A 15,911-nucleotide genomic window follows, 5' to 3' on the forward strand; every position below is an offset into this window, starting at 1 on the left:
ACAAAAGAGAAATGCTGAACAGCTGACTGCCGTGAGCAGGTCCTGGGGTCCTCCCTATCTATCCCTTTCCCCCACACAGGTCATGTTATTACCTTGGGTTCTTTTTCAGTGTATTGACAAGGAATTCATGGAGGTCTATTCCAGTGGAGTCAGTATATTCTTGGCTGGAGTCTGGAACCACCACAACAAAAGAAATTTAAAAGAAATGTGGAACTGCTTGCATGGTATCTAATTTCAAATAAAATCCAACATCTAAACAGCCATTACAAGACCAGGAGACTAGACCCAAACTCCAAGGCCAGCCTGGACTCGAGTGACATTTACTGACAGCCCTGTGTCAGCGCCTATCACAGACCGGGCGTGGTAAAGCACTTGCCGAGCCTGTGTCCGGTCCTGGGTTCAAGTCCAAGTACTGCTAAAAAGGAGAACTGGTGAGCTGTGGAAATAGCTCAGTGGATAGAATGCAGATCCTTAGCAGCCACAGAAGAGCTGGTGCTGGGAACCGAGAGTGGAGACATGTGAATGTGTGGAGTTTACTGGCCAGTGTGGCTCTACCAGTTTTAGGTTCAGTGTAGAGACTTGTTGTGGGACATTTTGTTTGTGTTCTGACAAATAAAGCTTGCCTGGAAATCAGAGGGCAGAGCTAGGCACTAGTTAACCATAGAGGCCAGGAGGTGGTGGCACACACCTTTAATCCCAGCACTTGGGAGAAAGCAGCAGGAAGATCAGGAGTTCTAGGCCACCCTGGGCTACATGAGATTGAACCAGTCTAAAAGAGAAGATCCCAGCATTTGGGATCTCATGTCTTTGATCCCAGCACTAGGGAGGTGGAGACAGGATCCTGCCCATTCAGTCAGAGGATTCAGAGACTGACGACCCAGCCCAGTCTGAAGATTTGTAGAGACAGTGCCTCATTGGGTTGGAGCTCTTGTAGAGGTAAGAAGTCTCTGGTAGCTGCTGCTCTGCTTCTCTGATCTTTCAGCTTTCACCTTGGTGTCTCACCCTGGGTTTTTATTGTTAAGATTAATTAGGATCATGCATCAGAAACTGTCTCAAAACCTAAGGTGGAACGGCTAGTTAGATGGCTCAGTGGTGAAGGTGCTTACTGCACCTGGAAACCTGGATTTGACTCCCAGAACTTCCACAGTGAAAGGAGAGAACTAACTCCTGAAAGGTGTCCCCTGACCTCCACATACACACATCACACACACAATAAACAAACACAGAAATGTGTAAAAAACAATTAAAATAAGGTAGAGGGCAATAAGCACCTGACTTCAACCTCTGGCCTCCACATGTGAACATGTACACATACACATCCTAGCCCTGCCCCAAACAAAACCGTCACAACAACAGGAGGAAGAATGGAGGAATCTGGGCTAGAGTGTTAGGTAATATTACACTAAAATATTACTCAACATTGGCAAACATGTGCTGAATGTCCTGATCAAAATATAGCAGGTTTTATTCTACCTAATAAAAACAAATTATTTGGGGCTGGAGAGATGGCTCAGAAGTTAAGAGCACTGACTACTCTTCCAGAGGTCCTGAGTTCAATTCCCAAGACCCACATGGTGTTTCACAACCACTTGTAATGGTGCCCTCTTCTGGTGGGCAGGTGTACATGCAGGCAGAACACTGTATAGATATAAATAAATAAATAAATAAAGTTATTAAAAAACAAAACAAAACAAAACCAAATTGCAGGTTAAGAGCAGTCATAGCTGAATTTTCCAAAATCTCAGGGACTTTGTCCAATATAGATTATCTTTTAATCCCAAGGTTGCTTTATTTGTCAAATATAATTTTTCAGAAACTAAAGACAGTCTCATTGTGTGTGTATGTAGGTACACACGCTGTGGCACAGGAGGTCAGAGCACCCTCTGCAGAGACATTCCACCTGTCTGTGGCTCCAGGGACAGGTCGTCAGGCCTGCACTGTACACACAGAGCCATCCTGCTGCACCTCAAATGTGGTAATTTTTATAGACCGTGTCTTTCTGCTACCAGCTCAAAAGTTAGAAGCCAGAGTCTAATAAGTATATCTATATTAGAAGACATACTATATCAGGGCTGGCGGTGTAGTTCAGGTGGAAGAGGCTTATTTTAACGTATGTGAAGCCCTGGGTTTGATCCCTAGCACCACCTAACTAAGCATGCTCATCCCAGTCCTCAGGAGATGGGGAGTAGACCGGTCAGATGGTCAAGGCCAGCCCAGATTTGGAGGCCCTGCCTCCAGACAGACAAACCTATCACTGTAGCCATCCTCAGTTCAAAATGTAAAGGTTATCTGGAAGATATGCTATCATGCTTGTTCATACTAGAGCGTAACCAAAATCAGAACTGACTAGACTGCCTCATCCTGGCTAGTGTCAACGCTGACAGAACACCTCTCTGTGGTACCCACGACCTGAGGCACGCTGATGAAAGGAGCACAGCGGTGCTTCACCTCGGTAACGTCTCCCTCAAGCAATCACCTCAGCAGGGACTGCTGGGCCAATAAAACCAGTGGGTGCCAAGGTGTTAAGATGAAAAGAAACAACACTGTAGATTTGTAATCCTAGTCACCCAGGAGGCTGAGGCAGGAGAATTTAAGGCCTGTCCTGACTACTAAATTCAAAGACAGCCTGGGAAAGAAACATGGTGAGATTTTTGTCTCCAAATAAAAAGTAAAAAGATGGCTGGAGTTTAGCACAGGGGTAGAGTGCTTGCCCAGAATGGACAGAGCTATGGATTTTATCTCCAGCACCACATTCAAGCCAGGCATTTTGGCACACACCATAATCCCAAGACCCAGGAGGTAAAGGCAGGAAGATCATAAATTCAAGAGCATCTTCATCCACTGAGCAAGTTACAGGCCAGGCTAGGCTCCATGAGACCCACAGAGAGGATAAAAGAAAAGAAAGAACAGGAAGGCGGAAGGAGACACTGCCAGCCGCCGCCAGGACAAGCAGCATGTGAAGATGCCGGTAAGCCACAAGCTACGTGGCAAGGTATAGATTTATGGAAATGGATTAATTTAAGCTATAAGAACAGTTAGCGCAGGGCGGTGGTGGCGCACGCCTTTAATCCCAGCACTCAGGAGGCAGAGGCAGGCGGATCTCTGTGAGTTCGAGGCCAGCCTGGTCTCCAAAGCGAGTTCCAGGAAAGGCGCAAAACTACACAGAGAAACCCTGTCTCGAAAAATCAAAAAAAAAAAAAAAAAAACAGTTAGCAAGAAGCCTGCCACAGCCATACAATTTGTAAGCAATATAAGTCTCTGTGTTTACTTGGTTGGGTCTGAGCGGCTGTGGGACTGGCAGGTGACAGAGATTTGTCCTGACTGTGGGCCAGGCAGGAGAACTCTAGTTACACTTTAAGATAGAAGGGGCTGGAGAGACCGCTCAACAGTTAAGAGCACTGCATGCTCGTCCAGTGGACCTGGGTTTGATTTCCAGTGTCCACATGGTGGCTCATGACTATCTGTAACTTTAGTCCCTGAAGAACTGGCATCCTCTTCTGGCCCACTTTGCTGTGGATGATTGATTGATTGATTGATTGATAAATAAAACACTGATTGGCCAGTAGCCAGGCAGGAAGTATAGGCAGGACAAGGAGAGAGGAGAATTCTGGGAAGTGGAAGGCTGAGGTGGAGAGATGCTGCCAGCCAGCCGCCGCCATGAGAAGATGTTAAGATACTGGTAAGCCACAAGCCCTGTGGCAAATTACAGATTAACAGAAATGGGTAACAAGAAGTCTGCTGTGGCCATATAGTTTATAAGTAATATAAGTCTCTGTGTTTACTTGGGTCTAAGCAGCTGTGGGACTGGCAGGTGAGAGAGATTTGTCCTGACCAAGGGCCAGGCAGGACCAGGAAAGTTCCAGCTACAGTACCTGGGCACTAAGCATGCACACAGTGCAAAGATATACATGCAAGGAAAACATCCATGCACATAAAATGAAAATAAATCTGAAATAAAAAACTGAGATGCTGGGTGCAGTGGTGTAGGCTTTAATTCAGCCCTGGGAAGCAGAGGCAGGCAGATCTCTATGAGTTCAAGGCAAACCTGGTCTTCATAGTGAATTCCAGGCCAGCAAGGGCTAGTCTCTCAAAACAAAAACAAGACAAAATACCTTCCCCCTAAAAAGATGAGGTATATAGAGAGACAGAGAGCACACTGGTCAGGCACTAAGCTGGAGGAGAGGCACAGTCCTCACCTCTGGACAGCATCTTCCTTGGGGCCTTCTCTTTGCTTCTGTCCTTGTCTTCCTTTTCAGAGACATCCTTTGTGGATTTTTCTTCCTCCTTGTCAGAGGGGCAGCTGATGTGCAACTGAATTATATCCTTAAATAAAAGGAAAGTGTCATATAATCAAAGGAGGGGAAAGATTTCAAGTTTGTGGTGGGTGTGGAGAAAATGGCTCAGCTTAAGTAAGAGCACTTGCTGCCCTGGCAGGGGACCTGGATTCCCTTCCCAGCACATGTGTGGTGGCTCACAACCATCTGTAACTCTCCATCCAGGAGATCTATCTGATGCCCTCTTCTGACCGCTGTGGGCATGTAACTGATACACAGACATATATCCAGGCACACTATTCATACACATAAAATAAATTCCCCCCACTCCCCCCCCCAAACAGGCTTTCTCTATGTAGCTCTGGCTGTACTGGAACTCACTCTGTAGACCAGGCTGGCCTCAAACTCACTGAAACCCACCTGCCTCTGCCTCTCGAGAGCTGAACTAAAGGTGTGCACCACCACCACCTGTCTTATATATCTTTTTTAAAACAATAAACTCTGTGTTTCCTTCAAAATCCCAATAGAAGCAAATCTTGCGATGGCAGCTTTTTCTTAAACCTGTGCGTGCGTGTGTGTGCTTGTGCGTGCGTGCGTGTGTGTGCGCGTGCGTGCGTGCGTGTGTCTGTGTGTGTGTGTGTGTGTGTGCGTGTGTGTGAGCACGAGTGTTTCAGTATGGGCATGTGAGGCACAGCACACTTGTGGAGGTCTGTCGTGGAATAATCCTCTTGCACACGTGAAGGAGTGTCACTCTGATGCACGATACGCAGGAGAGGGGCAGCAGGCCGTGTAAATCACAGAGACGGGTTAACTGAAGTTACAAGAGCTGGTCAGAAACAAGGCTAAGTTATCGGCTGAGCTTTCACTATTTCAAATGAGGTCTCTACGTCATTTTGTGTGAGCTGGCAGGCCAAAAGAAAAGTCTGTCTCTAGAGGTCAGAGACCCTTGCTCAGGACAGGCTTCCTTTTACACAGTGGTGTGTCCCACGGTAGCGAGTGCAGACACCCTTGCTCAGGACAGGCTTTCTTGCACACAGTGGTGTGTCCCACGGTAGCGAGTGCAGAGACCCTTGCTCAGGACAGGCTTTCTTGCACACAGTGGTGTGTCCCACGGTAGCGAGTGCAGAGCTTCCAGGGTCCTCAGTCTTCACTTCCCATCTCACACACGTACACTGGGCACATGAACTCAGGTTCTCATACTTGCATGGCAAGGCTTTAGCCACTGTGGTGGTGGTGGTTTGAATAAAAATGGACACCATAGGCTCATATATTTGAATGTTTAGTCACCAGGGAGTGGCACTATTTGAAAAGATTAGGAGGTGTGGCCTTGTTGGAAGAAGTGTCTGGGGTGGGCACTGAGGTTTCAAAAGCCCAAGACAGGCCAGTGGCTCTCTCTCTCTCTTCCCGCTGCCTTTGGATTTGGAAGTAGAACTCTCAGTTACGCCAGGCTCCCCACCATGACGGCAATGGACTGAAACTCTGAGACTGTAAGTCAGCCCCAGTTAAATGCTTCCCGTAGAAGAGTTGCCGTGGTCATGGTGTCTCTTCGCAGCGATACAACACTGACTGAGACACCCACTGAATCACCTTCCCAGCCCCAGCTTTATCTTACAGAAGAGGGCATGTGGTTAAGAACTGGATGGAACGATAGATCACTGAAGCGGAAGGGTGTGGCTGTGAACCATTCAGCCCTGGGTCCCCTGCCACATGAGCAAGACATTAAGATTCACACTCTTGCCGGGCAGGCGGCGGCGGCGGCGGCGGCAGCAGCAGCAGCGCACGCCTTTAATTCCAGCACTCGGGAGGCAGAGGCAGGTGGATCTTTGTGATTTCGAGGCCAGCCTGGTCTATAGAGTGAGTTCCAGGACAGGCACAAAGCTACAAAGAGAAACCCTGTCTTGGGAAAAAAAAAAAAAGAAAAAAAAAAAAAGACTCACACTCTTCACTGTTACCACATACCACCACAATAGCTTTTCTTTTTTGATTGATTTATTTGTATTTTATGCACATTGGTATTTTGCCTGCATGTGTGTTTGTGTGAGGGAGTCGGAATCTCAGGAACTGGAGTTGCAGGCAGCTGTGAGCTGTCCTGTGGGTCCTCTGGAAGAGCAGCCAGTGCTCTTATGGCTCAACCGTCTCTCCAGTGTCGAAGAGCTTTTCTTTTTGTGCGTGTTTGGTTTTTTTGAGACAGGGTTTCTCTTTGTAGCTTTGGTGCCTATCCTGGAACTCGCTCTATAGCCCAGGCTGGCCTTGAACTCACAGAGATCCGCCTGGCTCTGCCTCCCGAGTGCTGGGATTAAAGGCGTGCGCCACCACCCGCCCGGCGAGCTTCCTTTAAAGTACCCTTTCACCAAGTCTTGGTGGTGCAGGCCTATGATTCTAGCACCTGGGAGGTAGAGGCTGGAGTACCAAAATCATCTCTGCTACATAAAGAGTTTGAGGCTAATCTGAGATACCTAAGACCTCGTCTCAGAAACCAACATACTTTCTTCACTGACTTCCAGGTCTGATGTCCATGTTGTGATTGCTCTTATGCTTTACCCAACAAACTGCCATGCTCAAAACAGGCAACACTGAGGCTTGTGAACGACCCACCTGGGTGTCTAGTGGCCCATCAGCAAATGGAGTGGAGGACTCCTCACATACTGCCAGACTCCGTACCAACTTGAGCTTGGAATTAGACTGAAAAACAAAACAAACATCAAAAACACAAGTCATACATATTCCTTTGGTAAATTAGAAAATACCTTCTTAGACTCTGTCAGTTGCAGTTTCTAGTAAGGAGTGTTGTCTTCCTTTCTTTCTTTTTTTTCTTTTCAAAATAGGTTCTAACTATGTAGGTTTGGCTGTCCTGGAACTCACTATGTAGACCAGGCTGACATGGGGGAGAATTTAGTAAATATTAAAACTCATACAAACAGCCATTCTCCTAGAGAAGCCAGGAGTGAGCAGAGAAATCAGCAATTCAGTACAAACAATACCAGTACCCTCAGGCTCCGTGGAGTCCTGTGAGGTCTCATTTCAGGCTCAGATATAGACTGGGCCTGGATGGGAGAGAATGGAGTCACACTTTCCAGTAAGAAATGTATGTAAATGTGCACTAGACAGCTGGGCAGTGGTGGCACACACCTTTAATCCCAGAGGCAGGCAGATCTCTGTGAGTTCGAGGCCAGCCTGGTCTACAGAGTGAGTTTCAGAACAGCCAGGGCTACACAGAGAAACCCTGTCTCAAAAAACAAACAAAAAAGTGCATGCAACTATGTTCACAGTATGTGATGGATGTTCATAACTGAGATATAAAAGGCAGGCAAGAAAGCTTTGCCTATATGTAATTTGAGTAATCCAGACACCTCTAACACTCGTTTATGAAATGTGTACCAAATGAAGTCAGAAAGTAAGAGATGGAAGAAGAGCTCTCACCTTGGCTCTTTTCCTGGCATGACCATGGCCTGATGTCCGTCTCTGTTAGAAAAGGATTAAAAAATAGGGAAGGTGGGGGAAATCAATACTTACAAGTAATACATGTTATCAACAACAACAACAGCACACTAATTATGAACTGGTTTTAACTGCCATCACACTATGGTGAAAATCACTTGGTATGGTTGTTGCTCAATTCCAACTCCAGTAACTCTTTTTTACCTTTTAAAGATTTATTTATTTATTATGTATACAGAAGAGGGCGCCAGATCTCATTACAGATGCTTGTGAGCCACCATGTGGTTGCTGGGAACTGAACTCAGGACCTCGGGAAGAGCAGTCAGTGCTCTTAATCTCTGAGCCATCTCTCCAGCCCCCCCAGCAATTCTTATACAGAATGGATCCTGTACTTTCAAAGCACCATTCACTATGAAACAATAAGATAATAATTTGCATGTTGATAAAAGTGTTAAAGAAATCATGGAATCCTCTCCTGACGGTATGCCCTGCCAGAGCATGAAGTACTTTTTCTTATAAACTTGCTCATAGAAGTCTATTTAATCCATAACAGAAATGAAGCATGGTTCCTCATTTTGAGACAGGGTCTGTGTATCTGAGGCTGGCCTTGAACTGCTGCATCCATTGCCACGCCTGGCTTCTGCAGCACTGGAGATCCCACTCAGGCCTGTGCACACGCTAGTCGGGCACTCTACTAAGTAAGCTACGTCCCTAGACCTCCCTCCATTTCTTTTTGACAGGGCCTCACTAAGTAGTTTAGGCTACCCGGAATTTGCAACCCTCCTGCCTCAACCTCCCAAGCACTGGAATTATAGGTGTGGGCAACTCTACCAGGTATAGTAACATTTTTATTCCTTACGAGGTTTTAATTTTATGTTTGAGGTGTGGACCTGGTGTGCATGGACACTAGGAACGGAAGCTGCAGACATTTGTGGGCTGCCATGTGGGTTCTGAGACTCAAACCTGGGTCCTAGAAGAACAGCCTGTGCTCTTAACTGCTAAGCTGTCTGTCTCTCCAGCCCCAATAACATTTTTTAAAGTGTGTGTGTGTGTGTGTGTGTGTGTGTGCGCGCGCGCGCGCGCGCTCTCGAGCCTGAACGAAGGCATGTATCGGCAGTACGTGGGCAACTTGAGGAGCTGTTTGTGTCCTGCCACCATACGTACCTTTCCCATGAGCACTTCTGCCTGCTGAGCCATCTCCTGAACCCATTACATATTCACAGGACAACACATCTGGAGTTCCAACTTGATAGACCTAGAACATCTGCCCCTACAGCTGCAGAAATGCAATGGAGAGTCTTCCTTCCAAATGTACCCCTCTGCCCCATTTTTGGTTTATTTTTATGAGACAGGTCTCTAAATGGTCCTGGCTGCCCTAGAACTCACCATGTAGACTAAGGTGGAGTAAACTCAGATATCCACCTGCCTCTGCCTCCTGAGCAATGAATGCTTCACTTCTAAAACAAGACAATTCTCCTAGTTCTAAGCTTCCCAGTGGTGTTCACATCGGCTCTTTGGGTAGGAAATGAGCTCTAAGACCGGATGAAAAACGAGGAGCTCCAGAACAAAGAGGAGAGAACGTGGACACCGGGCACGCCTCGGATGAGGAAGGCTGAGGCTGGAGGCAGGTGTGGGCAAACAACGAGGCACTTGCTAACATTCTGAGCATGTGAGAAGTCATGGCGGGGCTCTGAGGAGGAGTTAGGGTCAAGAGAAAATTGAAGCTGGAGGACGGGGGAGGTCAGACAAGACAGGCAGAACATCAGCATGGTCTTGGTCTTCCCTTTGTCCTCTTTACAAGGTAAATAAACAACTCTGCCACAGTACAAATGGAGACACAGGAAGGTGGATGGCAAAGGGTAAGAAAGACCTGCTGCAATGAGAGATGACTAGTCCAAAACTAGGGAGCAGTATTTTTCACTGCCTTTTCAAACAGCTAATACACACAAATGGCACACACATTCTGAAGGTGTAACAGAGTGAGAGAGTGAGCATTTGTCCTTCCTAAATAGTCTATCAGTACTGAGTGTCTTTTAAATTTATCTATAGACTTTTATGTGTATAAGCTTACTATAAATATATACATATAATATGTAAAATCAATTATATACACTACTCTGAACTTTACGATTAAATTAATTTTCACAGGTATCATTCCAGAGAGAGAGAGAGTGTGAGTGTGTGTGTGTGTTTTGTGTGTGTGTGTGTGTGTGTGTGTGTGTGTGTGTGTGTGTGTGTGTGTAACTGATACACAGTATCCGTTGTGTGGTCAGGCTGCAGTCTATCTTTACAGCCCCTTTCATTATAAACACCATCGGGATGCTCCTACATTTTACTGGCGTCAACCAGTGACTGTGCCACTGAGTTTACCTGTTAGCACAGGAGATCTATGGTCCATCTGACACTCTTTACCAAGTATTGCTAAACTGCCCTTCCATATACATAAACATCTATCTCCACTAATAATGTATGAATCTGCTTACTGCCCAGAATGGATAATTTTCACTGAGCAACCCCAGGTTAAAGCCTAACATGTTATCAGGTACCAGGCAGAGAAGGCATATACACAATCATGCTTTCCTCAAACTTTTCAACTCTCATTTATAATTGGGACAAGGAAACAGACAATACTGAAGCACAGAATGCCAGTCACAATGGCTGGAGTTAAAGTCATATGATGGAGAATGAGACCTAGCCTCAGGCAGTAAGATACACAGAAAACTCAAGAGAATTAATATAATCAGTTCCTTATTTCACATTTTTCTAAGCAGCAGAATAGATGAACCCAAAGGGATTATAAATATAAAGGCAGACAGTCCAATCAGGAGGCCAGTGGGGCCTGCCCCCACTTTTCCCCCAGGGTACTCTTGAGCAGGGAGAAGCGAGAAATATTTAGATAGAAATATAGAGGAGAGAGACAGTTAGAAACACAGAATAGCCTCGGGAGGGCCTGGGTCAAAACCCACCAGCCCCTTCTGTCTCTACTAAAGGGCTTTTAAAGGAATGCCAAGGGGTGGGGTGAAAGACCTCCCCCTTGCACAGCCAAGTGCAGACCCTTCCAAACACCTGGTGACCACACACACGTGGTCAGTCCATCCCCTAATGCAGCCCTGCTGTGTGAAGCAAGCTCAGATCTCACTAGGACACCTCTGTGGACCCCGACAGAGGCCACACTCAGCTGGTTATTGATATGGCACACTTGAGTTCAGTATGTGCTAACATGGTAGCCTGTAGCGCAAATCCTAATTGGTCTTAATAATAAAAACCTGGAGCCAGAGGATCAGTGTAAATGCAGAAAGATCAGAGAGACAAAGGAGCAAGCAACAGCTACCTCTCACCTCGCCAATTCCTCAGCCTGAAAGGGCCAAGTTCCTGTCTCCGCCCAGCCATATCACTTCCTGTTTCCTCCTCCCTAGTGCTGGGATTAAAGGTGTGTCCCTCCTAAATACTGGGTTCAAAGGCATGAGATCCCAAGTGCTGAGATTAAAGGTGTGTGCCACCACTGCCTGGCCTCTGTGGTTAACTAGTGGCCAGCTCTGCCCTCTCATCTCCAGAAAAGCTTTATTTGTTAGAGCACAAACAAAATAACACCACAGTAGCTTGCCCACCAAATCTCCTGTAAAATCTGTTCTACATCCCGATAACCAATTCCCAAAAGACATGTCCCATGGCCAAAGGAAGTAAGCTTCCTCTCTTTCGAACTGTTCAACTTCAACTCAGAACAGGTACTTCTCTGACAGCACCATTAGATCCCTGGGAAGACTGCAGAAGAAAGAAGGAAGAGAGGAAGATAAAACAGAATTTTCATTGTTGTGGAAAGAACATGTGCCATGTTGGAAAACAGAAGAGGACAGACAGCATCCCGGGGAACTCTAAGGGATCCAAAGACTTTGTAAAGGAACAAGAGCTCCAACAGAAGGCAGCAGCCCCACCTCCTCTGGGGGGAGCAAAAGGGGTCAGGTGAGAGTAGGGTCTTCTCCAACCTGACCTACAAACTATCTATACAATGAGACACAGGTAGTTTTTAACCAGATGAGTGCCTCATAGGAGATATAAAACCTAAAATGTTGTTTCTTTACTGTCTCTCTTTAAGAAATATATACAACAGGAGTTCAAAAGATAATTGTCTCCTAAAAACAAATAACTTAGATTTAAAAGTTCATTTAATTATTATCTTGCATGTAATCTTGACAGCATATAATTAAGCACTCATCACTTATCTGTCCCGAGTATTTAAAATTCCTTCTTAGTATCAGGATGGGCGGGGAATGACAATTCACATGTACAGGAGAATGGAGAGCAAAGCACCCAGGACACAGATCTGACAAACTAAGAGGGCAGACAGTAGAGGAGTAGACAGACGGAGAACAAGTGTCTCAGGGAGCTGCCTGACTTTAATTCATCCCTTTATGTTGTTGTTGCTTTAATCTTTAAAGGAGGTAAGGCCTATGTGAATTAAGTTGTCTTGAAAAATTATGCTTAGAGTTTCTAGACCTTCCAAATTGACACTGCTCCCGGTTCTAATCTGGCTTTTCTAGAGTTAATGTTCTACCTCCCAGGCTTATAATAAAGATCAGCCACACTGTGGGCATGAAACCAAAGATTCACAGAAGTGGAGCTTGTACAACCGAAGGGAGTTACAGCAACCCCAGAGAAAAGAACTCTCTAACGGGTACCTAGACATGGCCCAGAGTCTGGCCCAGCTGGGTGTGGTGCTACTACATGCAAAGGCAGGTGGACTGCTGTGAGTTCAAGGCCAGCAGGGCTACAGAGTGAGTTCTAGGGCAGCCAGGGCTACACAGAGAGACCCTGTCTCGAAAAACCAAAACCAAATGAAAGAAAGGAGGGAGGGAGGAAACTAGGGAAGGGGGAGGGGAGGGGAGGGGAGTAAAGAAGGAAGGAAGGCTCAGAGCCTTGCTAACTGGGTACCGAAAAACAGCCTGTGGGTCCTATGGATTAAACACAAGCTTTGTAGCAAATGCCTGTAACCACTGAACCATCTCACCAGCCTCTTACGGCTTATTAAATGTGTTTACATGAAACTTCTGGTTTTGTTGAAGGCAGTATCGTATGTAGCCTGGGCTGGCCTGATCCTCCTGTCTCTACCCTCCAAATGCTAGGAATACAGGTATGTACTGTGTTCAGTTAGTAGTTGGTTTGAGACAGGGTCTCACTATGTGGGTCTCACAGGTCCTGGCTTGGTTGGAACTTACTATGTAGAGCAGGCTGGCCTTGAACTCAGAGATCTGCCTGCCTCCCTTGCTTCCTGAGTGCTGTGACTAAAGGCCTGTACCACCATGCCCAGCACCAGTGGAGCTGGAGACATGGCTCGGTGGTTAATAGTACTGGCTGTTCTTCCAAAGGACCTGAACTCTGGTCCCAGCATCCACAGAGCAAGTGACTCACACTGTCTGTAATTCAAGTTCCTAGCAGATCCAATACCATGGCTGCACACACATGGTGCACAGATACACACAGGCAAAACAACATACACATAAAATAAATTAAATCTGAAAAAACAAAACCAAACCTGTAACTGGTGAGACTGAAGAGATGGGCTGACGGTTAAGAGTACTTGCTATGTGTCATATGCTTACATGTTATTATCTTTTCTAAGAGAACAAAGTCCCTATTATTCCTATTGCAAAGCACACAGGAATTAAGAGTACAGTAATTTTTTTAAAAAAAAAAGAATATCTGGTAAATGTAGTATTCTTAACTTGTTCTATATTACTTAATACCTATGTCTATATAGCTTTAATTTATAGCTGTCAGTTTAACATTGGCATGTCTGGCAAAGAAAATTAAACTTTAGGAGTTTTATAAACTGTTTAAAAAAAAAAAAAAGAGTACTTGCTACTCTCATAGAGGACCAAGACTCAAGTTTCCAGCATGCACATGGAGGCTAACAACTATGTTTAACTCCAGTCCAACAGGACCCACCATTCTCTTTTGGCCTTTCAAGATACTGCACACACAACATGGTACACAGGCACACACACAGACAAAACACTCACACACCTAGCTGTACCCACGTCTGTCTATCCAGACACCTATCTGGGTATCAAGATGGTCTGGGCATGGTAGCAGCACACAGCTGTAACCCTAGCACTCTGGGAGGTGAACTTCAAGCTTAGCCTTCAGTACATATCAAGTCAGAGGGTCAGCTCAAACAACACGAAATCCTGTCTCAAAAGCACTAAAAACAGGCACACGCCTTTAATTTCAGTACTCAGGAGGCAGAGGCAGATGGATCTCTCTATGTTTGAGGCCAGACAGGTCTACAGAGTGAGTTTCAGGACAGCCAGGGCTATACAGAGAAACCCTGTCCAAAAAACAAAACCAAACAAACAAAAACCCAACACTAAAAATAAATAAGCAAATAAATCAAAAAAGCAAGAGCAGGCTGTCCCTGGTGCTTCGTGGACTGCAGCTACCCCATGGTCTGGCCTAGGACAGTGCATTGTGTATCTCAGTGGGGGGCTTGCTTTTCAGTTGCAAATCTGAGCTTCAGAGTAATTAATTAACTGGTGGAGAAAACACCTGTATCTCTTCTCACTGCTTGGAGATGCCGCCAGAGAGGCAAAGGGCCCCTCCCCTTGGGGTAGCAGTGGTTCTCAACCTGTGGGTCACAACCCCTGTGGGGGACACATATCAGATCTCCTGCATATCAGAGATTTACATTACTATTCCTACCAGTAGCAAAATTACAGTTATGAAGCAGCAACGAAATCACTTTGTGGTTGGGATCATCACATGAGGAACTGTACTAAAGGGTCTCGGCGTTAGGAAGGTTGAGAAGCACTGAAATAGAGGACGATGCCATGTTGATAAAGGAGGAGCTGGAGGACCACGGGCTCTGCCAGCTTAAACCCTCTCCCACATCCCCGTCCATACGTGTCCCCTTCTTCCCTCCAGGTTCCTAGCACAGAGCTCAGCCAGGCTTCAGACAGCACCAAAGGGCAGGAAAATGCTCTCCACTTGCACCAAGGCAGCTGTGCTGCTGCCAACATGTGCTCTGCTGTCTACAGCAGGGAGCCAAACTAACCCCTGCTACTTGGTTGTAAGCACAGAGCACGGATTAGAGGAGGTTTCCCTGTGGATCCTAGAAGAAGAGAAGAATGGGTTTGCCTGACACGGCTCAGAAACAGACGGCTTTTGTTCAAAACACTCTGAAGTCTGTCCTGAAGTAAGAGGATGCTGTTCTGACCATTTCACATTTTTGTACCCATATATAAAGTTTATGGTTGGTAATGTTACTCGTTCTTAAGTCATTTTGGAATCTATTCCTTTTTTGTGTGCAAGGAAGCAATCTAAATTATATTAAGATGAGTATCAACGATATGACTCAGGAAAGCTGTGGAGCTTCCTCTTGTACAATAAAGATACAGACTAGAATTAGAGGAAAATGCAGCAAATAGAGTAAGAGCCAGTGAACTCAGGTCCAAACAGATTCAGGATTTCGTTGTATTCTTTTGACTGTATCATGGACTCTGTGACTATACGCGGTGGTTTTTCTTTCCTTTCTGAGAGGCAGGGTTTCAGGTATCCTGGCCCTGAACTCGCTTCCTAAGGGCCTGTTGAGCTGTCACAGTGGGCACCAGCTGTCAACCTGACCTGGACCTAGAGTCACGGGGGGAGGTACATCAATGAATCAGACCTTAATCAGACTGACCTGTGGCCATGTCTGTGAGGCTTTTTCTTTTCTTCTTCTTCTTCTTTTTCTTTTTTGTTTTTGTTTGTTTTGTCTTTGTTTTTTTAAGACAGGATTTCACCCTGGCTGTCCTAAAACTCTCTATGTAGAGCATACTGGCCTCAAACTCAAAAGAGCCACCCTGCCTCTGCCTGTGAATGAAGGCTGGGATTAAAGGTGTGCTAAATGATGCAGGCGGGCTCAGCCCACTGGAGACGGTGCCGCCATCCCTAGGCTAGGAGGCCTGGGTACGTAAGAGTGACAGCTGAGAGGGCCCAGGAAGCAGCCTTCTTCCACACTGCAAGGATTCTGCTTGAGCTCTTGCTCTGCCTCCCTCGACAATAAACTGTACCTGTACGCTGGAATAAACCCTTGTCTTCCCACTGCTTCTGCCCAGCGTCACCACAACAGAAAGCAGATGAGGACACCAAAGTGCGTGACTGTGCCTGGCTCTGGGTTCAGTTCCTGGAGGGCTCAAGCTGAGGAGGGCCCATGTGAGAAACCGT

The 15,911-nt window shown here is 46.1% G+C and overlaps 1 protein-coding gene across 16 annotated transcripts in view; it reads right to left on the reverse strand.

The window, feature by feature from the left end:
- Positions 1-15,911, reverse strand: part of R3hdm2 (R3H domain containing 2) — a 119,602-nt gene that overhangs the window by 36,551 nt on the left and 67,140 nt on the right. For all 16 annotated transcript variants that reach the window (XM_028886244.2, XM_028886241.2, XM_028886243.2 and 13 more), the window contains 4 exons: positions 7,695-7,736; positions 6,870-6,956; positions 4,197-4,323; positions 93-171 (listed from right to left, as the gene is read on the reverse strand). In XM_028886244.2, coding sequence (XP_028742077.1) covers positions 93-171; positions 4,197-4,323; positions 6,870-6,956; positions 7,695-7,736 — 335 coding nt within the window. The remainder of the gene's footprint in view (positions 1-92; positions 172-4,196; positions 4,324-6,869; positions 6,957-7,694; positions 7,737-15,911) is intronic.

This window comes from Peromyscus leucopus, chromosome 18 (assembly GCF_004664715.2).
Source record: "Peromyscus leucopus breed LL Stock chromosome 18, UCI_PerLeu_2.1, whole genome shotgun sequence".
In the NCBI taxonomy this organism is placed as follows: domain Eukaryota; kingdom Metazoa; phylum Chordata; class Mammalia; order Rodentia; family Cricetidae; genus Peromyscus; species Peromyscus leucopus.